The 26,132-nt window shown below is 45.9% G+C and overlaps 1 protein-coding gene across 4 annotated transcripts in view; it reads right to left on the bottom strand.

Moving 5' to 3' along the window:
* Positions 1-763: 763 nt before the first annotated feature.
* The window catches only part of ATP9A (ATPase phospholipid transporting 9A (putative)), a 55,301-nt gene continuing 29,932 nt past the window's right edge, over positions 764-26,132 (bottom strand). For 2 of the 4 annotated variants that reach the window (XM_048321645.1, XM_048321643.1), the window contains exons 14-28: positions 25,911-26,123; positions 20,935-21,096; positions 17,434-17,526; positions 16,451-16,534; positions 15,384-15,554; positions 13,522-13,620; positions 13,180-13,269; positions 12,948-13,092; positions 12,391-12,455; positions 11,487-11,642; positions 11,071-11,135; positions 10,180-10,288; positions 8,877-8,934; positions 6,796-6,999; positions 764-5,637 (exon numbers count right to left, since the gene is read on the bottom strand). In XM_048321645.1, coding sequence (XP_048177602.1) covers positions 5,501-5,637; positions 6,796-6,999; positions 8,877-8,934; positions 10,180-10,288; positions 11,071-11,135; positions 11,487-11,642; positions 12,391-12,455; positions 12,948-13,092; positions 13,180-13,269; positions 13,522-13,620; positions 15,384-15,554; positions 16,451-16,534; positions 17,434-17,526; positions 20,935-21,096; positions 25,911-26,123 — 1,851 coding nt within the window. In that variant the 3' untranslated portion in view covers positions 764-5,500. The remainder of the gene's footprint in view (positions 5,638-6,795; positions 7,000-8,876; positions 8,935-10,179; positions 10,289-11,070; positions 11,136-11,486; positions 11,643-12,390; positions 12,456-12,947; positions 13,093-13,179; positions 13,270-13,521; positions 13,621-15,383; positions 15,555-16,450; positions 16,535-17,433; positions 17,527-20,934; positions 21,097-25,910; positions 26,124-26,132) is intronic. The other 2 variants (XR_007207182.1, XM_048321644.1) reach the window with 2 other exon arrangements.

Raw genomic sequence — 26,132 nt, 5'->3', positions numbered from 1 at the left:
GAGCAAAGTCTGTTCCTGTGATTTCTGGAGTCTACACCATTCATTTGATGTGTGCAAACATCACAAAAATGCTTTATTTAATATTTGCATAGACTATGCCAAAAAGAAGTCAAGTCATTGAAAAGGGCATCTGTGTCCTATAGAATCCAAAAGAAACTCCCATAGATGTTCACTGATCCGAGGGATAGTTTATCTCTGCTTTCATTAAACAGTCTCCCAAGTCAGAGATTTGCTTTATCCAACTGCATGTTAAATTTTTTTTCTTTTAGGAGTGTTTATGGCTCTATTACATTTTTGGTAGAAAATTGCTGTACTGTGTTTGTACTCAACATGATTGACGTTTCCCCTGTGGAGAATGCTCAGTGTTAGACCCTGCCTCTCCCCCCGTTTCTGCCCCCTGGCCCTGGGACTGCTCTCATGCCGAGCCACTCACTGAATCAAATGTCCAAGGGATGAGAACATTCCCAAAATAGCTGTTCCTAATGCTGTTGCATCACTGCTCATCCCAGGGCAGGATATATCTGTGTTCCAATGAAAGATCCCCTCCTCACTGCCAGCAGTGGCTGCCAGCAGCAGTGACCATCCCCGTTAACACCAAAACCGCTTCTACAAAGAATTTAGGGAAGCAGCTCTGATCCTTCCTTGGATGTGCATTTCCCATGCACAGGCTAAGGACCCACAGTACAGCTTCCCCACATCCTGGCAATTCCCAGCCCAGCTGGGACTGATCGTGCCTGCACTAACCAGGTGCATCATACAGGGATGAAGTAAAGAAGTTGCATAAAATTTATTTTTTCCACCTTGTTTTACAACATTCCCTTTTCAGTTCTTACACATCTGCGACATGTAACTCCACAGAACAATAAATAATTGGCATTCATGTTTCTTTTGACTCAGGAGTATTTACAGGTTGTTTAGCTGGATGACAGGTACAAAACATCAGCATCACAGTAAATACCATTTTGACACCAGAATCCATTTGCCCATTAAAAATTAAATTAACTTAACATTGATTTTAAAAACAATTTTAACAATTAAAAATGTTCTCAAAGGCATATCAGTACACAAGTTGTCGTAGGCAGTAGTAATGGACCATATTGGCAAAGCTGTGAACCACAGGATTTCATGCAAATCATAGAGTTTAACACTTATGAAATAACTAATAATAAATAAGGAGCCCCTCCAGTGGGCACTGGACTGGCCCCAGACGCTCTGGGATGAGCCCAATCCCACCGGAACAGCTCGGGACACTGAGCTGCACATGGTAGGGGTTCACATCCCTGGGTCAGAGCCCTGCTTGTGCAAGCCAGGGGGTTGTGGTGCAGCAGAGGCTGCAGCAGCTTTCTTACATATAAACCCCAAAGGGAAGCTTTAGGGATTCCCCCTCTGACCTGGGGCTCCCTGCCAAACCCAGCTCAACTCCAGCACAACTTCCCTCGGCAGCTCCAGAGGCCGACGCTGTCCTGGGGTTTGGCTGGGACAGCTCAGGGAGCACAGAAAACACCTCTGGTGCTGCCCAGCCACAACTGCAGCTCCCAGCACAGAGCTCTCACCCCGAGGGGACACCAGGGATGTCCCTGACCACCCCTCAGCCAGGTCTGATCAGACCCTGCACAGACTGAAGCTGCTGCTGTTGAACACAACGTTGGGTTTCCACTGCACCACGAGCTGAGCAAAACAAATGTGTGCACAGATGAACAGGAAAAGCTCTGTGGAGGGGGCATATCCAGAGTTAAGGAGATAGAGAGGGCTGTGACACAGCTGGAGTTCCTGCAGAGGTGCAAGAAGAGAACAGTGTGTGCCACAGAACCTCGCCCTGAAGCAGCTCAGCACGGAGTGTTGGCAGCCACAGGAAGCAGGAGCACAGTGGGACTCACACTGGGACCCAGGAGCAGCACTTGGGGAAGCAGGAGCACAGTGGGACTCACACTGGGACCCAGGAGCAGCACCTGGGGAAGCAGGAGCACAGTGGGACTCACACTGGTGCCCAGGAGCAGCACCTGGAGCAGTCCCAAAGCACACAAGTCACGCATGAACTGCTACAGCACAGAACCCACACACATAAAGGAACAGGAGGAACACTAAGGCCACAAACAAGATACAACACAGAAGAAGAAAACAATGCTTCACTCCCCAAAAGTACAAATTATGAGCATACTAGAGGAAAAGATGAAATTTCCAGCAGATAATCCATTTATTTTAATGTACAGTAAATATGAACACATGAATTAAATTTTGCTTTTAAAAACATTTTTAAATAACTTAAGAGAAATGGATTGCAAACATAAAGTGCTAAACTTGAACAACAGAAGTATTCCTCTTTCCTGCTGTTTGTTAGATGGCAGTTTTTTAGTCTCTGACTGCTTTGAAAAAATGTAGTGTATATCCAGGCAGAAATTACTTCCTGGATTTACTACCTTGTGCAAAAACACGAGCTGCAAAGAACATAATCCACACCCCAAAACACAGCTACAGATCACTATCAACTCTACTCAATATGTTACTAAACTTACAATTCAATAAATATAAATGAAATCATAGTTCACTCCCTTTCTTGGTGTATGCTAATAGTTTGCAAATATGGTCCACTCAGTGTAAACTGTATTGACTTGAGGAAACAGTGAATTCTACCATATATATGTCTCAAATATTTACACACAGTAGCTTGGCACTGTTGCAGGACATTGAACTACCAACACACAGGAGAGAGGGACAGGGCTGGGCACCAGAGCCCAGAGGGACTGGGGGGCTCAGTCACCACCGGGGGCCAAAAGAATTCTTGGTTCTTGTACTTAAACCTACTGAAAGCAGATTAGATTGGATATTGGGATGAAATTCCTTCCTGGGAGGGTGGGCAGGCCCTGGCACAGGGTGCCCAGAGCAGCTGTGGCTGCCCCTGGATCCCTGGCAGTGCCCAAGGCCAGGCTGGACACTGGGGCTTGGAGCAGCCTGGGACAGTGGGAGGTGTCCCTGCCATGGCAGGGGTGGCACTGGGTGGCCTTTGAGGTTCCTCCCAACCCAAATCATTCCATGATCCTATGAAATGCTGCCTGGGGACTCCAGAACAGTGGCATGGCCGACACTCCAGTCATGATGAAGACAATATTAAGGATCTTTCTGGCAAAACAGCATAATTCACAAAAGGCTGTGAGCCCCAGACAGGCTGTTCAGGGACTGCTTTTCCTCCACAAGACAAATCTCTGGACTTTCACAGCCTTGTTCAACATGTCAAATAAGTAGAAATGTATATTAATACTACTTTTAGGAAAAAAAAAATAAAACATAAGGAAAGAACCAGATTTTCAAACCATTATGACAAGGTGAATATTGAGAATTAGCTTCCCTTAGCCAGCAGGGTGTTTCTGTAGGCAGTTGCTCCATACCAGGGCTTCAGACCCAAGCCTATCAGAAAACTGGCACAAAATAAAACCCGTGAGTAAAAGAGTGTTTGCTGCCCTTATTCCTGAAGGATTTTGAAACCTTATTTTCTAAATCAAGAGGGTTTCCACCACATGAAACAACAAGGTCACATGGCCTTGCACCTTCCTCTCACCCCGAGCCACAGGTGGTACAAAGCACATCCAATTTTTCTCTAAAACTTCTGGAACTTGCTCCCCCATCCCTTTGATATTTATTCACGGGAACTGAGAGCAAGGAAGGCAGGTCAGGTTGTGCAAAACATTCCCTGGAGCAACTGCCACACACTGACCACACGAGGCACAGCCACCTTAGAGGTGAAAATTCAGGACACAGCACTGTGGGCCAACACAGGCTCTTTTAAAACGACTCTCCCATTTTCCATGGATTTTCACATCAGACCTTCTGTGCTGTTTGCCACAGGAACTCCTGCAGCAATGGCAGCAGGAGCTGGCAGCCCTTTCAAGAGCTTCAGCACAGAGATGGGCACAGAGATGACCCAGGAGCTTCTGCACCTTGCCAATGTGGTGGACCTGACCTGGAAGGGCTTCCTTGAGATTGGAGAAGGGAGCTCAGGCTCTGCTTTGGGACAGCAGAAGTGAGCTCAGGCTCTGCTTTGGGACAGGGGCTCGGGCTCTGGGCTCTTTTCCTCCTGTGCAGCCAAGGAACAACGGCGCCAAGCAGTGCCAGCTCCGCCTGTGGTTTCTCTGATGTGGGAAGAAGACAGCAAGCAACTAATTTAGCACAGACTAAAGAGCCTTTAGACAAGGATGGCTGCCACTAAAAGCTCATCCGTGTTTGATGCATCAACCCAACTCTAAAAGATCCCTGTAAGTCTCTGTCCTTCTGCTGAGAAGCCCAAGCACATGTTGCTCTCCTCATGATATTATAATGTGGACCAAAGTTTACTATAACAACAGAACTCATTGAGTTTAATTTCTGAAAATTCAAACCGCATAAATTTGCTCTGCACACGAGCCTAGTGCCTTTGTACGAACCCATTCCTGGGATTCAGGCTTGGTTTTTAGAGCAGAGCAAGTGCAAGGTTCCAAAAACTGCCTCTCTGCAGGGAGCATGTCATTAAAACATCCACCTAGGAGTGCCTCTGCTTATTTGCAGCTCATCCTCACAGTTTCACACTAACAGGAAACAGATTTCATGGAGCTGTGAGGAGTAGCAGCTCTGTGACCTCTCCTTTCAGTCTCCAAGGATTCAAGACACGTCTGCCACATTGTCTGCAGAACAGTACGAGTCTCTTCTCACGTTGTTGACACATTTCAAGGATGATCAACTGCAAAGTTCTGTTCCAAAGAGGATTTGCTTTAGTTTAGATAATTTTCTCCTACCCAAATAAATACAGAGTAAAACTATTGTATCACAGGCTCCTTTTAACAGGAAGCACAACAGCTAAACAAAACCGAATTCTCTCGTTTAGAACTACCACTTCTCTGTCTTTATCAATGGCTGGATACCTCCAAAATCACTGGGGTGACCACATTTCAACGGAAGGAAAATCTCAGACACGCTCAGATTCTCCAGTGTGTGTAGATCCGACAGGCTGGAGCCCCATTATGGAAACAACATGCCATAAATCAGGTATCAGCTGTCAGCAGTGTAGTGCATCACCTACATTAAGGGATTTCCAAGATGTAAAAAGAATGTAACTACTTGAATCAAAAAGACAAATAACACAAAAAAAGGTAACACAATGCAAAGAACAGTGCAGACACTTAAAAAATTCACTTTAAATTGTCAAATGTAAATCCCAAGGTCAGGTAGCAGCTTCCAGAGGCTTTGAACCATGCAAGAGAAACCCATTGCCATCGCAGTTCCATGCATTTGACCCCAGTTAGTGGAACAAAAGTGACAAGAACCGGATGAGCTAAGAGCCTCCACCCTCCCAACGCTCCCTTTTCGTGTTAGGTTCCTGCTCAGGGCAGTTTGGAAGTCTCTCACTACAGCAGCAGGTAACAGAGACACCACGGGGTCCTGGCGCAGGTACGGGACGTGCTCGTTGTGGGGACAGCTGGGGGTTTGTCTCTGGGCTGGGGGCAATGTCTGTCTCTGTGTGCAAGGAGCAGCCCTAGGACGTGAGCTTCGAGTAGCTGGGGGGAGAAAACCTCCGTCTCAGGTACTTGAGGACGTAGAGGGGCAGGCAGCTCACCAGGGTGATGACAGTGACCTTCCACAGGAACGACAGGGTGGCAATGAAGTAAACATCTGTGTGGAGAAACGAGCACAGAGTCAAAAACATGGGGAGGACCTTCTGGGAAGGGGTGCAGAAAAGCAGCTCAATCTACCAGCGCTTCCTTCTGCCCATGGCACGGGGTTGGAACTGGATCACCTTTAAGGTCCCTTCCAACCCAGGCCATTCTATGATTTTACAATTCTTAGAACTGCCCCACCTCCATATTCAAGTTCAAAGCTCGTATGATACCTGGCTCCTCACTCCTCTGCCCCTCTCTTCGCCAGAAGATGCAGATGTGCCGTGCAGGGGGGTGTAAGGAATGTGACTGTCACAGGTAACTGCCCTCCCAAACCCCAGCTGACACAGGGATATCCTCCTGGCACTGCCAAGCACTGCGTGTCCTCCCACTCTGGGAGCTGCCTCTGCTGCTTGGCTGAGCCCAGCAAACACAGCTCTTGACTCAGAACACCTCAGAATCTTTACAAAAAGAGTAGAAGCATTGTTCAAAATGGATCTGGTATAACCACATGCAAGACAGATCGATCCAGCCATGGGGAAGTTATCCCTGTTGTCTTCAGTTAGGAAAGAGCTTTATGGAAGAAGTAGTGACATCTTGTGGTTCCTGCACGAACACTGGAGCAAGCCCATGGGTCTGATATTTGCAACGTGACAGTTACTGGGGGAATCTGGAATTCCTCACCCTTTTCCCTCTAGCCAGGGAGTAGGATTAGTTCTGCTGCAGGCAACTAAAATACCACCACCAACCAAACCCATAAGAGAATGGTCCCAATGAACAGATAAAATACGGGAAGTTTTCGGAGGCAGCTCCTTCACCCAGTTTAAAAACAGTTCGCTGTTTTCAATCCAACAGCAGAGACTTCAATCTTTAATCTCAAATTCCCATATGGAAATAAAGGCCACTGCTACATGAGAGAGCTGACATGTGCTGGAGCTCAAAGCATGGATGAGATTCCCAGCACAGTCTGCTGACCACCTTGACCTTCTCTAGCATTTTGCTATGGGAAGGAACCATAAAGTATCTTCCAAGTGCCTTCGAATCACACAGAGCTTACTCTGGTACCATTGTCACTGTGCCTGTTGCTGGCTCTACCAGCTGTCTTTTGCTCAATTCAGCTCTTTGCAGTTAGCATCCAGGCCATGAACTGACTGAGGAGAGCATCCACCCTTACCAATAAACTCGTGCAAGAAGACCAGGGAAGCGATGTAGCAGGAGAGGCTGAGCAGCTCAGCCACGATCATGAGCCAGTGCCACGTCTGGATTGTCAGTGCCACCATCAGCAACTCGGTGAGAATCAGCGACGTGAAGGAAATGGCAACAATGTGCACAAATTCGGATTCAAAGAGGAGGAGTGCTCCATACATGATGATGCTACCTGCAAGGGAATGGAACTATTTGAGTCAAGCACCAGGCTCAGCTCTAAAACCCACACTTAGGTCTTGGAAAGGCTGAAACAATCCTGTCTTGAGGCTGTTTTTCATGAAACCTGATGAATGTAACAACAACGAATCAGTTACTATTTAGGAGACAGAACTGATGAGAAGACAGGGAAAAGTTACAACAGAGGTACCCAAGGTTTTCTAACAGTCTATCATATTCATGGACACATGCAGATAGGAAATTAATACATGCTGTTTTGGCAACTGGAGATCTCTAACATCATGAAACTCTATCCTCCCAGAAAAGCACTTGGTCACTAGTCAGAAGCTAAAAGATATCAAATTCTTCTATATCCTACTGCACTGCCTTGGTGCCAAGAGGCAGCAAAGTGTTGAAAAGCTCAGTGGATGCAAGTGAGCCTCAGTTTGCACTGCCTGGGCTGAGATCTCTCCCCTTCACACCTCCCCCTAAGAGAATCCCATTAAAGCTCTGCTAACGAGGCATTGTTTGTGCTCCTATCCTGGCTGGCCAGGGCTCGCTCCAGGCCACCTGCACAAATAACTCATGTGAGCAGCATGAGTAATCCACACCAACATCCATCACCCAGGCTGCCTCCGGAAGGGAAAACCTGCGAGGGAACAGAGCTCGAGCCACAGAGTTCAAATCCAGCTGTGAACTTTCCAAACTTTGGGACTGCTCAAGTTTTGGTCGGGCTCATCTCTGCTAGCAACTGGCCCCGTTGTTTGGCCGCTGTTTGCTGGTTATTGAGCACATCACTGGTGAAGTCACTTTAACCAAACCCTGTAACCAGAGAGTGCTCTTAGCTCAAGGAGGAATCTTTCCCCCCATGCATCACCCTCTGGCTGCAGCTTTCCACCACTTGGGAGTGTTCTACCCGTGCCTTGGCTTTGCCATTGTGATACACGGCATCCCAAGCCCTTGATCCCTGTTGTAGGACTCCTGTGATAGATTTCAGAAAATGAAGGTAACAGAGATTTGTTACCTTCATTTGTAACACTCCTAGATTCACTCCCTGCTGAGGATGGCAACATCAGTTAAATCCGTAAGAATTACCTGCTTATTTTGACCCATTATTCTAACTTGTGTAGATAAGGGAGTTTTGGAAAACAAGAAATATTGCCACTTCAGCTTTTAGCTCCACATTATTGACCTGTTTTCCACAATTCCCTGATTAACACTCAGAGAGAGTATTTGAGTTTGAGGGTACTTGATTAAAAAAACGACAAAATGAAAGAAAAGACCTTCTTAGATACATAGCCAAATTACTACATCCACTGTTGAAAATGCATTGTAATTGAGGCATTTACTTAATTGCTGAGCAGCCTAATTAGAGTGTATGGGATATGATCAAGAACCTGAGCTCGACTCCGACCCTGCATTACAGATGGCTGTGAAGCAACCAGAACTATTGCCACTTCCATTTCTGGATAAAATACAGAAGGCTACAGATGCTGCATTTTCCATGTTGACAAAAACCTGCAAAATCTCTAGATTGGAGAACTTTTTCCAAAAGAAGGGGAGAGTCATGAGCTCTGCTTTACAGATGGGGCAACTACAGCACTGCAAGGAACTTGCACTAAATTACAGTGCATGGCTCTGATGGGAAGAGGCACAATGGTTTGAATTCTACATCACAGGGTTGACCAATTACTGCCAATATTTGGTTTCAGATAATTTTTTCCTTTGGTAATGCTACTGACATTTTCCCAGACAAAAAATATATATATTCATCACCACAAGGATACTTTGGGAAATTCATTTCATGCCTTACTTAGCTTCCTGCAATACAGAAACTTAGACAGTCACACACACACAAACATCTAAAGGCACAAGCAGAAGTTCATTTCTTACCTTGATAAATGCTTATCAAGACCCAGATTAAAAATGTTTTGTATGACAATGGTCGTCCCTGGGTGGGGGGAAAAAAAAGACAAAGGGTTTTCTTTTATGAAAATTCACTTACTGATCAACTTAGAAATTAATAAGAGAATTGGAAAGTGCTTTGGAAAAATAATTAAATAAAACAAATCAAACAACCCTGAGGCAGTGCCCCTTTATTCTCATTTTTCCGGGTGCTCGAAGGGACTGTGGAAGCTCAGGGCTCCCACAGCACAGCCTGGTCCTCACTGCACACACAATTAATTCAGTGCAAAGATGTCTCAGGAGTTTAGTCACCAAACTGTGAAATATAAGATGTGCGTACACACATATATGTGAATACATTAATATTGTATTTCTAGACACACACACAAATCACCTTCATATTGAAGGCAGATAGATTTTAAAAAACCATCTCCAGCCAACGCAGCCATACCAGCACAAAACCCCCTATGTTTAGACCAGGCCTAAGGATGGTTGAAGAATTAGTGGTTTATGACATAAGAGACAACATACAAGTGAAACCAGATGGAGGCTTATTGAGGCTCTGGAAAAACAGGCTGTGCTTCTGAGAGTATCTGTTAAACAGGAATCCTTGAGGGAAAGAATCTGGTGAAGACTCAGTCCACCCTTTCCTTCAATTAAGAAAGATGTTCCCAGGCTGCATACCCCAGTTACTCAAAACATTTTCCAGGGAGGAAGAAAAAAAATTACAAAGGAACCTAAGACAAGATTTACCTTCCTGGTATTTCTATGGTAAACATAAAATAAAGTTCTCTTTGTCTAAGGAGAAGGACCTGACTTAGATGCTAAAGCTACAAAAATGGCATAGCAAGCAAACCTTTAGATCATGCTCAAGTCAAATTTCTACTGAAGAAACTCTGGGATAACCTCCTGCCTCCATCAAATGAGCATATCCCTTCTCCTCTTCCCTTTTCTGGCGTCAGGACAGTGCCAAATCCCCAACAGTTTCTCTTTTCCCTTTATTATGGAACAAATTGGTAATATTAAATCCCTAGAATTTCCCACAGAATGGAACTTCTACTTCCCCAGCCGTTTCTAATAAATTGCAGTTCATGTAGCATTCAATAAGCAACTCTCAGGAATTCTGCTTCTATCTGTTAATTCACATTTGACTTTAACAGAATTTTGCTTGAAAATGCCTGATAAAGTTCTGGATCTCCTGACAATGTATGTGACTTTACACATTTACAGTTTCAGATCAAGATGAGGATCTTGCCTTAAACCAAAACACACAAACAAAAGTCTCCCACACCTTAAGAAGATCTTTGTAGAGCTCTGGGTACAACATTGCAACTTCAGATTTCACATCCTTGTCCAGGACAAGAGAAAACACGGGGAACATGGTGTAAATTGTGGAGTACCTGGAAGGAAGGCAGAAGACCAGTAAATTATTTCAGGTGGAGATGAACAAACAAATGCCAGGCTCCAGAAATTTACGTGCTAAATAATGCACACATTATAAAAACTTGCAAAGGGAACACAGCAGAGTTTTGCAGGTAGGATAAAACCATCAGGCTGGCTTTTTGAGTGACTTTTGATCAGGAACACTCAAACACAGGTGACTGGTTCAAGTATTGCAGTGGGTTATTAATGGAGCCAAGGACTGACCTGTGCCCATCCCAAAGTCTGCTCTAGAGCTCAGGTTTGATTCTGTTTGCATCTGAAGGGAATGGAGATGAATTTGCTGGTTTTTTTAAAATATGTACTCAAAAGTGTAAGAAGTCATAGAGGGATTACAGCTGCAATGCCCTGTTTTAGACAGGTTTTGGACAGGAACTGACTCCTCCTATTGTAGAGGTTGGGTTGTCTCTCTCCCTGACACTGCCAGGAGCAGGGCACTGCCTCTCACTGCTGTGCAGACACCAGCCCAGCACAACTGTCCCTCTGCTTTTACTGGGATCAAAGGAACATTCCTGGAGGATGGGCTGCTTCACAAATGTGACAAACCATCCTGCTGGAAAGGTTTCTAGAAGTGTCTGCACTGAGTGCTCAGAGCAGAGGAGCACGAAGGGGACAAGGCTCACACCCATCCCCTGAAGCAGCCGTAACAGAGTGGGGATGTGCATGGCTTGCATGTTAATCAGCCCAGAAGTGTTCATTGTGCAGAGGCTTTCCTCATTACCAGTAAAAAGTGACCTCTTACCCAATGATGAGGAAGCCTTGGTAGAGAGGAACCGAAGCAAAGTAAAATACTGATGAGAAAACAGCCTAGAAAAGAAATGAGCTTTTTAGGCACTAAGAAACCGCAGTAAAAGTACAGCTTAAAAATACACTCTGCTCAAACTGCAACATTCTTGCAGTGGGTTCTCCAAATTCCTGAAATGAAGACAGACTAATGGAATATCAACCCTTTCTATTCCTTTGGAGCAGCTGCTGGTATTTGTCCAATACCATGAACTTTCTCGTGTGTTTTCATATAGAAGTAACATCCTCAAGTCCCAACCCATGAAAATTCTCAGGACAAGAAATGATGGCATCCAAAATGAGACACAGGACCTTTCCTTTAGGATTTGGCTTCTCCACCTCTCTTTGGAAACCCCCTCCTGGCAGCCCCTTTACCTGCATGGTGCTGATGCAGAGGCTCCTGTGGATCACAAACTGGCTGAGGGCTGCAGACCTCTTGTAGCTGTTCCTTCCATGGACCATGAGCAAACGACCCAGGTGCTTGAACTGAGTGATGGAGAAATCGGCTGCCAGCGATGCCTGCTTCCCTTCCTGGGAACAAGAGCAAGGAAGAGCACAGTGAGATCACTTCAGTACTGGAAACAAAGAATATCATGTTATTATTGAGTTATCACTGACAGAATTTCCAGGAATATTTGCAATATGTTAGGTGAGGGAGAGTATTGCCTCAGCACTTCTCCTTCCACTGTGGATTTTAAGCAAAGAGCAAAAATATGAGGAGAATTTCCATTTGAACCTTGGCCTCCAATTCTAAGCAACCTCTGGATTCTGATTCACCACACACGTTAACATGACACTCCTATCAAAGTGCTGAACACAAATTCTGTGTCTCAAAAGTTCACTCAATTTTGGCTCACTGCAAGCAGAGTCTGTCTGCTGCTGCCAATCCAGCCCTGCAGCTCCACACAGCTCCATGTGCAGGAATCAGAGTTCCAACCCAAATTTTGTTTTGCAAACTAACATGAACAGTATTTAATTGTGCACGTAGGGTATATCTTATCAGTGTAATTATAACTCCAGCATTTGGAGCATCTAAAACCCCCCAAACTACCATGAGGGTCCAAATTCAGGGATTCTGCCAAGAACCAAATAACGAATTTGAACTCCCTTTAACAGTAGTCTCCTTTATAGCCAAATTATTTCTCACGATAGGGCTACCGGTCTGATGATGATTCTTGTGGGAGCTTGTTCCCTTTCTTGCACAAATTTCTGAAGATTCATTTAAGAGTTGCTTGAAAACTGGCCACAGAAATTCTCATGAAACATGAGGTAATCTCACCTTTCCTTCAACTCCAACACCACAGTCAGCCTCCTGAATCATGCTAACATCATTCCCTCCATCACCTGCAGGGCAGAGCACAAACAAAACTGGGAGTTAAGCAACAGGGGCAATCTGCAACCCCACCAAAGTCATCTGCACCACACGGTAATATTACAAGAAACGCTTAACCCAATCAACAAGAGCAAGAGTTTAAATAGAAATCATGAATTTAAGTTCTTAAGTTTGTTTCAATAGACAGGTCAGTGATTGATTTATCTCGCTTGTAGGTGGTACCATTATATCTACAATGCTGAAACAAAGCTCTCAGATTAACAGTGGCACTTCACCTGGTCAGGTTCAAGCTCTGTTTTGCAAAGATGCCACCTGAAAGGGTTATGAGGAGTTTGGCACTGAATTTCCACGTGCAAAATTTCATCTTCGCAATCGTCCCAAAAAACCACCACTCCCTAAATCAGCATTTCCAGGTGCTATGAGATGATGTGAGACTGTTCCTCTAAAAGAAGAAATTGCAGGTGCCATCCTGCGTGGTCACCTCTCCCCAGCTGGTCACTTACCCACGGCACAGGTGAGTTTGCCTGTCCTCTCCTGGAGCAGCCTCACGATCTGGGCTTTCTGGGTGGGGGCGCAGCGGCAGCACACGACAGCGGGGCACTGGCACGCCAGCTCCATGAACTCGTACTCGTAGTACTTCAGGCACACCTGATTGACACACAGCACACACCTGATTGACAGCCTGCTCTCTGGGCAGGAGGGTTTCTCCAGCCCAGGCTCTGGGGCTGTCCCTACCTCCAGCGAGTCCCCCGAGATGACCAGGGCGCAGTCGTGCTTGCGGCGGAAGGCGTTCAGCTCCAGGTGGGCTTCTCCTCGGTTTGTCACCTGGGGGAGGATGGAAGTGAGCAAGGTGTGCTTCACTGGGGTGACAGAACAACAGAGAGTCCCGGGGGAGCAAAGGTAACACGGCCAGGAAACTGAGTTAGGGCATGCAGTCACAGAAACAAAAACTTGGGGTAGGGTAGAAAGCTGGGTCAAAAGAATAAAAATATCCTGCTGGAAAACAGCTGTGATCTCACACCCCTCCTGTCCCAGAGTGTGGGCCCCCTGAGAGAGGGGTCTGTGGGTGTTACTCACTAGTCTGAATATATGGATGTCCTGTGTCCGTGTCACCAGATGCGCGTTCTTGGCTGTACACGTGGCTGTCTCCAGCTTATCCCCTGTCAGCATCCACACCTAAAATCCAAACACTTCACGTATTAAATAAAGCTTAACAGCCACGTCTGCAGGACCTCTGCAAGTACCACCTGCCACTTCAGGCTTATAAAAGGACTGTTAAAACACACATACAAATTATTCTTCTAAAAAACCCCTACTTTAAAACACACAAGAAAATTCTCACATGTGAAAGAAAGCAAAGCTCTTAAAGAGGCTGAGACACAAAGGAAGTTACAAACACCGTGTAACATTTTTCCCACCTGCAATATTTCAAGATTCTGCTGATAAACCCACAAAATGCAAGCTAAAAAAATGTGTATTTGTGTGTTAACGTGTCCCTCCTCAGCCATTTCTCAACCGGGCCCTGCTGCAGAAAGATCCCTCCTGGCCCAGCCAGAAATGTGGATGATGCAACTGGGGTTAGCTCAGTGCTGATGTGTACGTCTGGAACACACTAACTTGGTTGAGGGGTTTTTTTTAGATTTTTTTTTTTTTTAAATCTACACTGCTCCTTTTATTTAGTGCTGGTGAGGGGAGGGAGTTGGAAAGCAATGTCAGCAGCAATGGCTGGGAATTCCTTCTCCAGTGTAAATATATCACAGTGAGTTTGGTTTTTTCCACTGGTGATTTTATTCTTTCAAGACACTGCCCAAGAATATTTAATGAAAAATACAAAAACCTCAAGAAAAATCCCAAAACATCAACAAAAAAAAAACCCACATAAAGACTCAATTATTTGTTTGATATTCTGAGGTTGGAAAGAGATTTGATCTTAACAAGATGGTCCCTGTCATGAATTGCGAGACCCCCTTCACTCTGGATTTACTCCTCATGTGCAGTGCCCTGATGAACACTGCAGTGCAAGGAGTGCTCAGCACATCCCACACCAGCTCCAGCCAAGGTGGGGAGAAAGCAAAGAAGGAAACCCCTTTGGAGTGCTGGGCCAGGACTACAACATCACTAAGGAACTCTGATTCCCCTGGTCTTACTTCTCTGCTGTAGCCTCTGCTGTTTACAGGGATGGCTCCAAACAAAAAGCACTTTTGGAAGTTTGTCCCAAGCCTTGAATTTCACTTCCTACCTAACCCCCAAACACACAGCCCTGATTTGTATTGACAGCAGGGCTTCAGATTTTTGCTCACTTTGCGACTTAAAGCAGAGAAACCACAACCAGGACCTTTCACCTACTTTTCTTACCCAAATCTGAATGTTTAATCCATTTTTTCCCTTTTGCAAGGCTGACAAAGTTTTCAGAGAGAGAACCTATGCAGGCACCACAGCAGCTCCCTCACTGCTGAGCACAGCTAAGGCTGTAGGTGTGGAGTCAGAGATGCCGGAGCCCAGAAAGCTGGAAAAAACCCATCCAGTCCCTGATTCTCTTGGCTCAGACTCCCCTCTAGTGGCTACTGAAAACGTGGATATCCACAGCTCCAAGCCCAGCACGGGGTTCAGGCACCACAAAGCAAACACATCCAAACCTGCCTTGTTTCATGCAACTCCCCGAAAGAAGAATTGCCCCAAAGGCTCCTGTTGCACCCCCCTTGTGCCCCCAGAGAAAGATTCCTTTCTCTGCAGGAGGAGCCAGAGTGTGTGAGGGGATGAAAAGCACAAGAGGTGACTCATGTGTTACCATTTACCCCTTGCAGCATGTTCTGTTCCCAAAGCAATGGTTAAAGGCCCAACAGGGCCCCCAGCTCCCTTAATTTCCTGCCCGTGCGACAGTGCCACGCACTCCAGAGGGTCTCAGGGTTGCTGCTGGAGCACCCCTGGGCTAGGCAGACCTTGATGCCAGCGTTCCTCAGCGTCTCCAGCGTGGGCCTGACGTCTGTCTGCAGCTGATCCTCCACTCCAGTGAGACACAGCAGCTCCATCTCCATCTCCAGGCTCTCGATGACCGTGGCCACCTTGAGGGAGCGGTCGTGCACACTCAGCTTGGCCTGGACGTAGCGTGCCTGGGGACAGACAGCACGGTCAGCCTGCCTTTGGGGCACACAGGGCTGACCAGCTCCAGGGTGAAGCAGTTAACCTCCCTCTGTGGCCTTCCACCTGGTCTAGGGAAAGGTAGCCTCTGTGCACAGCCTGGAAACACAGAGTCTTTAAGGTCCCTGCCAACCCAGGCCACTCTGTGATCCCATGATTAGAGATGGAACCTGTAAGGGCTGGTGAACACCAGGTGCCTGTCACAGAGTAAGGTGGAAAGTGCTTCAGGGGGTTGTTGCTGCTGCTGGTGGGCAGGACAGGGCACAGCATGACCTTGGGTACACAAAGGCAGCTGCTGGAGTGGCACCTGCAGAGAGCCTGCAAGCAGCTCCCTCCCACCACGGGCAACACTTCTAGAAACAATGGCACCAGAGAATCCTGATCAGCTCCACTACCACATCTCTGCATCAACTGAACAGTTCCCCTTCCCATTCTGCCTGCCTGGCTAAGCCAGTCAGTGCCCTGGGGAGAGACTCAAACCCCACACGTGGAGCCCGTGTTTCCAGGGAGCTGTCTGGGTTGTATTCTGGTTGTTTGCAGCTTCCCTGGATGTCAGAATGCAACAATGGAAATTAAAAGCCAACACATTTCCCAAACTTGTCTAACAAATGATGAGAATTTGCAGAATTTATAACCACAAGAGATTATAAGGCAGGATTCAGGAACTGCTTGGGAGGGTCTTGGCTGGGATACCCACTTCATACCTATCACTTGAAAGGAACTGATTAAGAATATCAAGACATTTTAGAACAACAATTCTAGCAGACAGTTGGGAGACAAGAGGCAGCATTATCACAAGAGCTTTGTGAGAATCACTTCAGTGATCGTTTGTTTAAAAACAAAGGAAAAAACCCAAATAAAAACTTACTTCAAAGTCTTGATACTGCTCTTCCGTCAGAGACTTCTTGGCCACAACAAGAACCCTCAGGCCTTCCCGAGCCATGTTACCACACTGCAAGGAAGGATCACATTGTAAACCATCAACTCCATCTCCACTGAAATGGTTTATGCACAGCAGGGTGGAGATGGCAGTGTAAGATAGCAAGTTAAGAAAATAATCATCCCATTTGAGCAACCCCAGTGAGTCTATAAGATCTGATAAAGTGCATGATAAACCCTAAAGAGGGGATCTACAATGGTTTGTGACCTATCCCACTGATCAGGAAGAAAAATGCCCTCTCTGCTATACCAGAGTGACAGAAACAATCCCATTGATTAAATTTTCTCTGTGTCTAAGTAAAAAAGGGCACAAGCCTGTGATTTGTAGACTTCACATCTTTGGCTCTTTAATGTAAGACCAAGTTATAATTATTTCTCTGAAGACCAGAGAACCAGTAACTGAAGCTACTGCTGTGGCTGCCCCTGGATCCCTGGCAGTTTCCAAGGCCAGGCTGGACGGGGCTTGGAGCAATCTGGGACAGTGGGAGGTGTCCCTGCCCATGGCAGGGGTGGGATGGGATGGGCTTTAAGGTCCTTCCCAACCCAAACCATTCTGGTATTTCATGAACTCTGTGCCACCATTAATGCTAACCTGACAAACACACCCCAGTACAAAGCTGCCAAATATACTTTTGAAATTAGACCTTACAAGCTAAAATAGATCCAAGCACAGAATCAATCCCAGGACAAATTTGGTGAGTGTCAATCAGTTTTGAGCAAAACCCATTTTATGTACAGGACTTATCCCGCATTAAACATGCTGAACTGCCACTGACTTCCTTGTTACTGTGGATATATTTGGCTGAGGACTAATCCAATGAATTGCCAAGATCAGTGACCTTCTGGCTTGCAGGTATTTTAGCAGTTAGGTCCCCCCTGCTGCAGAGAGAAGCAGGAGCAGCCCTCCCGTACCTCCTCCTCCAGCCAGTCGTTGTACTGCACGATGCCAGCCATCACCACATCTGCCCCCTTCATGTAGAACGTGATCTCTCCTGTGGATTCATCCTGCAGAGCAAACACAGCAGCCTAAACTGGGACAACATCAACAGATTTGGAGGGCCCTCAGCAAACTGAGTGACGAATTCTCAGCACAGCAGCCACAGAACTGGCTGCTCTGGGTCAGGTGAAGGGCCACCAGCTCCACTTCCTGTCTCAGGGCCAGAAGGAGATGCCTATTCAATTGCAACTCAGGTCCTTGCAGCAGGAATTAATGCTTTAGACAAGGAGGATCAGCTTTTTAATCAGTATCTCCACACAGACAGACCCCTCCCAGCCCTGACTGCCTGTGAGTCCAGAACAGCCTCAAGCCCTCACCTTGAAACTTGATTTTCACTTACCTGAAACAACAAAACAGATGCACAAAGCTGAAGAGAGTCAAAATCACTCTAATTTACCTGCTCTGTTACACTGTATGGAATAAGCAGAATTAAAGCTCATGCTTGCCACAGAAAGCTTAAGTTGCTGCCTGCCTTACCTGATTCAAGGAGTTTATAGGCTGCAAGCAAAGCATATTTGCATTACTACAAATTTAAAAGTCTCTTCTAAGCAGCTAGATACCTAAGGAGGCCACAGCTATGAGAATTACAAGCTAATGGAAACGCTGGCAATTTCCTCAAAGGAGACAAAACAATGAGTAAGGAACAAACTGCTGTGTAAACCAAGACAGCCACCAGGGATAGGAGGAAAACAAACTTGAAATGCAAAACCAAAAAGCCCAGGAAGGTCTGAAACAAACAGCTGTGAATGAAGGGGGCAAAGTACTTTAGGGAAAAAAAAGAAATGAAAGAGTGGACACTTGTTCATTCTCTCATTAATATGTGGGTCAGTCTGTTCCACCATGACAGAAATTAGCAGTGGAGGTTCTCACACAGGAATACGTTAAAAGCCCCATGTCCCATGGCACTGGCAAAACAGAGTTTAAATCCATAGCAAAAAAAGGGCAAAAAGTAGCACCTGAAGTGGATACTGAAACTGCAAAGAAGGAAGTCTCTTGGATAAGGAAATTAATAATTAGCCAAGGATAACAAAGCTCCTTTACTGAATATTATTGCCAAGCTCACAGAGATATTCACAAGGAAGATGCTCATGATTAAGCCTAAGTGTCCTGGAACATCCAGCCCTCACACACTGATACACATCCCAGAGGAAAACGGGTGTCACTCCTCCAAAACAACTAGAATCTGCTTAAATAAAACACACCACTTCTGGCAGCAGCCAAAGGTAAAGGTTTATCTATGAAATTATTTGATTAAAGAGTGTCTAACAACATCTCTGTAGGAAACTGAATAAAGACTGCACTTCCCGTGCTGCAGAGCTGGCTTAAGATAGTTTAGACTTTTTGTCCAATATAAATACTGTATCAGCTATCTCCTTGCATTAGTCATTTCCTCTGCCCGAGTTCAGGAGGAGGTTAGTGCGTTCTCAGATCATGGCAAGATCACTCTATAAATCTACACACAGATTTGCCAGTTATACTGTTTTGGAGAAGCATCTTTTTCCACAATGGTCTGCCTCTGGCCACGGTTCAAAGGCTCCTTTCAATTCCAGATATGACAATAGCACTATCTCTGCTCTACAACAAAGATCATTCCACATGGGTAAGGGGAAAAAAAACACTAAGAAAACGAAGAATGGAAAATATTGTGGTCAAACAAACAGGCCTTCTTCAAAGGGCAAGATAAGTCAGTGCACACTATGGTGAGGAGGCTGCTTGGGTAGAACAGGATTTCTTAGAACTGAAATAATCAGGTACAGAAATAACAGCTGAGTGCAAGGAAACACTCAGATATTGCAAAAATATCCCAAACCAGGCAACATCTGTGACTTGTTTTCACTATTAACTATTGCTTTATTTACTAGAAGTTACGTGTTGAAGGAGATCTTTTCCTAGGGGCCAGAGCAGCCAGGATGTGCTGTGGAGATGGTGCCTGAAGGGACAGCCCTGCTGGGCTGGACACAGGAACCGCTGCTCACACTCTGTCCCCAGGCTGTGCAGGAAGCCTGCAAAATTCTCACAAGGGCTCCCAGCAGCCAGAAAACTGCAGCTTCTAAGGACAGGCAGCACCTGCACAGGTGAGCAGAAACGTTCCCCTTTGGGGTCTGCTCACTGCAGTGCTGAGTGCAGCTGCATCTCCCTCCCTGTGTATTTTCTTCTGGACACTTCATGCCGCTCACCCTCCCCTATTTCTATTTTTTAAACAAGCAGCACAGTTTAGGAGATGCACTGGAAAGGTCAACTCCCTTCAAGTTGTGGATCAAACCAAATGGAGTGCCTACACATGCACTCACATGTTTAATTAAAGCACATTCTACTTGATGACTACCTATTTATAATTTTTTTTTAAATGGAAATGATAACCCTGCTTGAAGATGTTATTTTGGAGTATACAGAAACATGGCAAAGCAACACCCAGGCAGTCAACCTTTGCTACTCAACCCTAATTCTGCACAGGGCACACAGGGAGATGATTTTAGTGGCTTAGAGAAGCTGAATGGCTACAAAATAAAGACAATCAACAGAGAGGGACCAATGCTTCTTTAAAGGTATTTACAGTCAGGATCTAGGCCTGATGTTACTCCCACTGACCACAAGTGGGAGTTTTGCTGGTTTTGCCTAAAATACAAACAGCAAAATCTAAATAGAGAAATACAAACTAGAAACCTTTTTGTTCCTAGTGGGGGAGAAGATAAATAATAGGAAATTTAAAAGGAATAAGCTTCAAATCAAAGAGAGCACTGTTACACTCATGATATGAAAATTTCAGGGCATTCCCTTCTGTTGAGCATATAAAGACAATTTAATGAAGCTCACCCTGGCTTTGATGGTCCACCTCTTAAACCTTTGATAGAACAGCATTTCATCAAAAGCTTGCACTTGCAGTAAAAGCACTGGGGAGAGAGGTTCTTTAGTCCTCCCTCTTCTATTGATAATATTTTTATTCTAGCTCTTGAAAAGATTGCCTGAAGTCTCCACATAATTTTCATTATAAAAGTAAATAATTTGAAGAATTTACACTTGCTGTACTGAACTGGGTACACACTGCACTTGTTGCAGGTATCCTCTGCAGCACAAGATATTTGTGGGAACACTCAAAGTGTACGTTCAATGCATTCCACAGATCTCTAAATCCCCAGATTTAACACAGTGATTACTTTGTACCAGCTCAGCCTCTCAGCCCACTTCCCCTGGCATCCCTGCTCTTGGGCATGTTTTCATACTCCAAAGTCCTCCAAGTGTTTCACTTTGTGTGGTGCCCAGGGAGGATGTGGATCTCGCTGACTGCTGATACCCCAGCCCCACCTGGATGCCCTCCTGTGCCGTGGGCTCTGGGTGACACCTCTGAGCAGGGAGGCCGGCCCAGGTGAGCCCTGCCAGGCTGCCCGAGGTGTGACTGCCCCACCCGCAGCCCTTACCCGCACGATGATGCCCATGCGCTTGCTCTCGTAGGTGAAGGGGAAGATCTGCAGGATGGTGAAGTTGAGGATGTGCCCCCCCGGGCTCCTCAGCTGCACTGAGGACTGGTCTCTGCCCACCAGAGTCAAACCCACGCTCTCTGTCCACTGCACCAGGGCCACCTGAGAGGAGAAGGACACGGTGAGGGGTCCTGCCACACCTCCCGAGGGAAGGGGTAGCAGGGGGCTGCAGAGAATTCATTGGTCGTTAATTCATTAGTCATTAATTCATTAGTCATTAATGGTGCTATCAAACAGATCCACTGATAAACACAGGTGCTCCGCCATGGCTCTCCCTAGAGGTTTTTTTCCCCCGATTCAGACACTTCCTGTCAGTATTTTCAGGGTTTGGGCAGCCCAGCTCGTGTCTGATGCATCTGTGGCACTGTCCCACACCCTCAGCAGGAGGTGGTCACCTCCCTGCCTTCAACTGCCCCATTGCACTGGACACCAGGAATTTCTCCATGGAAAGGGTGCTCAGGCCTTGGCAGGGGCTGCCCAGGGAGGTTTGGAGTGCCCATCCCTGGAGGTGCCCAAGGAAGGGCTGGAGGTGGCACTCAGTGCTCTGGGCTGGGGACAAGGTGGGCACTGGGCACAGCTGGGACTTGATGGGCTGGGAGGGTTTTTCCAACCTAAATGATTCCATGATTTTGTTCCAAAGGACAACCCTCAGCAAGGGCAGGCACAGGAATCCTCCACCCAGCCCTGGGATGCCCAAACCTCCTCGGGCACATCAGGGAAATCCCTTTACAAACAGTTACTTTCGGAAAGTGCCACTTCTCAGCTCGCTGTCTATGACATTAAGAATTCAAAACGATGCATTCACCCCAGATTTACAGTTTCAAAGCCAGAAACACTAATGCAGCACATTAAAAATTCATTTTAAAAAAACCCAAACAAAATGAGCTCTGTGTTGTTCTCTATGTGTTCAGTAGTAACAGCTCAACAACAAACTTGAACAATTTTGCAGTGATCAGCAAGAAAGCTGAGGGCTGGCTCAGACACTTCTTAGCAGAGAACCCTTCTTCCTAAAGATTAAAAAACCCCAAAAACCAAAACCCCCAAAACAGCCCCTAGATTGTTCAAGGTTTAACTGAACTGAGGTGGGCATCGTTTTGATTGCAGCCTCTACTATTTAGGGACCTACAAAACTGAGTTCTCTACAAGCTCCCACTCGACTGCAAGCAGAGCCATGCCAGAAGACCAAAGTCTGTATTTTGCTTTCCTGAGAATGCCCCGGAGTGCCCAGCTCAGCTGACACATCCATCTCAGGCTGAGCTTGCTGGGATTTAACTGCAGAAGCTGTCTGGGCAGTAACAGATGGAGCAGCAGCTGACATGAGCCCATCTATCACTGGCCTCCAGAAAAGATCAAGGGATACTTTCCCTAAACAGATTTGAAATACTGGAAGTGTTTTACAGTGACATTTTCAATGGCACAAGAGTGCTGGGCACAGGGTTGCTGTCGACTTGGAAGGTTAATTATCCCTTCTGCCTTTCAGGTTCTGCCTCTACTGCCTCAAGCAACCACAAATACCTCCGTTAAAAATGAAATTTATTTTGGAAAAATCACAAATAAAATTAGAACCTGTAAATACATGCACTGAGTCTAGATTTTACTAATGAATTGATACAATTGGGACTAACTGGAGAATCTTTAGTGAACTCAGCTCCTTTTCATCCCAAAATCAGGCTTAAAAGAGAACCTAAACCAAACTTTTCCTTTCGTAAAGTAGTCTTAAATTGTCAGATTAAAAAAAAAAGTAATTGAGTTGGCTTTGCCTTGAAAGACCTTTAAATCAATTTGAATCAATATTTGGCTTAATATTAATAAGTTTGTGCAGGCTTACTCACAAAGATTACGACAAATCAAAGGCTCTTTCAAGCTTATCTTTCTCGAAAGTTTCCTCAAGCCATCCTCAGTGCATTAAAGTGTGCAGTTAGATAATCCTCCTAGCAGCCTCCCAGAGCAGAGATGGAGCTTGGCTTTCTGATACTCTGGTTAATAAATAATTATTGGGAATTATTCCCAGCATGATGCTACGTGATGTTCAGTGAGTGCAGCCCTGGCTGTTCTTCTGCCCGTGTTGGTGAGCTCCAAAGGCCTGGAGGTACAACCCTCTGCTCCCAGCTCAGCCTGTTAAATCATCTCCTTTCACAGACACCTCGGGTGCTCTGAGCCACAGCCAAACGATGAGAAATATTCAGGATGCAAAAGTATATTTACAGCTTAGAGGAAGGAGAATTAAAAGCAGGCTTGAAATGCCTCAAACACCTTCAAGGGAGCCCATGCTCACTGATGAGGGAAATCAATAAAGTCTCTGCCAGCATTTTGCAGCTCAGACCAGGCCAGGTCTGACACAGATCTGAGCATTTCAAAGCACAGCAGCCCCAGCAGCTCAGCACAGCATCCTCAAACTTTGCTCTCTCCGACAATTAAATTACCCAAGCCACCACTGAAGTGGATATCGACTAATAAATTTCATTCTAAAGAGACAAATTGATCCTTCTGTGCCATGAGCTGCTCTGCAGGGTCCCCTTTAGGTTGCCTAGGCAGGCAGACAGCAGGCAGAGACCAATTGATCCCGCACCCTTTCATGTCCTGGCAGCTGCCGCCGTTGTCAGGGTTAAAGACTGTTTGCCCAGGAATCCCAGGCACTCTTATCTCTGATCAGATTATATCTATTTCATTTCCCCTGTTAGTTACTGTATGGCTGCAACTGACAACTGGCTCGCAGAGCCCCAAGGCTGTAACTGATATCTGAATAAAGATACTTCAAGACTTCTAAATGGCAGCGTGCACAGGAAACAAATTTAGGAAATCCTGCTTTCTGTTACAGGAAATGAATCCTATGCCAACTGGTAGAAATTACCCTTGCTGTTAAAGTAAAGAGAATACAAGTTTTTGTACTCATTTCATAAACTGACCTTCCCTGCCATGGCAATATTTTATTGATATAGGATTTCAAAGGCTGGCTTTAACAGGAGTCCAAAGCCATTCCCCTACAGGGAATGTTATTTAACAGCATTACTCCCTTCTCAAGGACTCCACTTGTGTAGCTCCTGCATTTTGTACCATCTAGGATGACATACAGAGCACGGCTAAATAATATTTGTATATCTAAGACCTACAGACAAAATTTCTTCAGTGCAGCAAAGCATATCTGATTTCTGAACCTGCTGTAATTCTCTACTTAAGATATCACAAGAAAGGAAAAAATAATTTAAACAATAATCTTGGACAGATTAGTTATCATCCTATAGTAAAACAAATAAACAATATCCCCTGGGTATTTCAGGAAAATTGCTGTGTAAATATTTTAAAGACAAAACAGTATAAAGAGTAAAAGAAAAATCACTGACTTCACTATATACCACAGTATATATGTAAATAAACCAAGATCTGTGCAAAAACAGCCTGTAAATGCTTTAGGAGAAAAAAACCCCACCAACTTAGATGCTGATCACAAAAATGACCATCTGGAAATCATTCAGAACTCGTTTCAATGCAAAGGCACTTCTCTCTGTACGCCGCCTTTTCAGGGAGAGCAGCACATTCTAGAGGAGGGGAGCAGGGAAGCAAACCCTGCCCCAGCCCATGCCTGGGACAGGACACCCACACCCTGCCCAGGGAGGAGCTGCTGCTGGCACCTCACTGTAGCCACAGCCACGGAGGGGGCACAGCAGAAATGCAGCTTTTGCATAATGCACAGAGGAGAACACTGTACAAAGTGAATGAACTGCCTACTTTGGGAGAAAAACACCCTAGGGAATATTTTGAATGTATGTAAGTGTGAAAAGCAGCTCTGTGCCAGTCTTTCAGTAGCACAACAGTCCCAAAATCCTCACACAGCTGGGCTTCCAATGAGTGCATTTAATTCCATGCAAAGCATTTCTCTGACAATGAGGCAAACCAGCTTCTTCTCTGATGGCAAAGGTGGAAAGGTGATTATCAGAGGCAAAGCTGGTTTGTTTGAGGCAATAAATGGAAGAACCCTTTGAATGTGGTCAAAAGGGTGATCTGATCTCATACTCTCTCAGTGGGATTCTCAGGGGAAGTTTCACACTTCAGTGTCTCACCAGCACAGAGCAAATGTAATTGTACAAATTAATAGAGAGCAAAGTGTGTTACTTCTGTTGCACTAAAAGATGTATCCAAGAAGCATAACCGGTACATGAAGCCACATTTTATTCCTCCCATCTTTGTCACAGAAGGAAACAACACTATAATTACATTTCCCAAATTTTTCAGGGGGTGGCAAACAGCACTTGAACTGTAAGTCCTGTATTGAACCTGATCTCTCATATGCTCAGTAAAAGTCTCCAGTGAGTCTCTGGAGAGCTCTAAAGCTTCTCCCCACTGTGCCACCTGCACAGCCCTGGCTGCACTGGGTGCTGGCAGAGAACTGGCAGCTTTGCTCTCAAACAAACCTGTGCACTTCACTCCCTGCCCAGAATTAACCTGGGCACTGGCTCTGTGCACCTGCATGTGGGATGTGCTGTGGTTACAGTGATTTACAGCTTTTCACTGGTCTGGAAGGTCAAACACCTCGCAGAGCTGAACTGTATGAGCATTCCAACCCTCTTCCACAAGCTGTCCTCCCCCAGACAAGGTAAGATTGCTCAAAATTTACCAAACGTGGTCAAAGGGATTCACGGCATTGAAATGAAAAATATACCCTGGACAAAAGGTGCAGAAAACAGGAGCAAAATTCTGTGATGCAGAGGCTGGTACAGCAGCCAGATACCAGTCTGGAGCTTCAGGCAGAGAGGCTGAACAGCTGAGAGGGCACTTACGGTCTATTCATGGCTTATCAGAGCAACAAATGCATTAAAATATTATCCCCTTCACTAAACTGGAGCACTTTCCCCAAATAACTGTGGGGTTTTCCAGCAGCCAGCAAGGTCATATGGACGATTTGACGGCCCTGGACTGACCTCGTCGGGGCTGGAGGCCTGGTACACCCTGCAGGAGTCCTCGTAGTGGCGCTCGGCCTCGGCCTGGTCGGTGACGCCGTTGGACTCGTACACGGGGGTGACGTTGTGGCACAGCGCGATGGCCTTCACCGCCTCGTGCACGCGGCTGCTCATCGTGCGCCGCACCTTGGTGGCCAGCGACAGCCCCTTCACGGCCGGGGGGTCCTGCGGCTGCTGGGGGAC

The sequence above is a fragment of the Corvus hawaiiensis genome, chromosome 17 (genome assembly GCF_020740725.1).
Source record: "Corvus hawaiiensis isolate bCorHaw1 chromosome 17, bCorHaw1.pri.cur, whole genome shotgun sequence".
NCBI lineage: Eukaryota > Metazoa > Chordata > Aves > Passeriformes > Corvidae > Corvus > Corvus hawaiiensis.
This window is presented reverse-complemented; position numbering and strand designations above follow the sequence as displayed.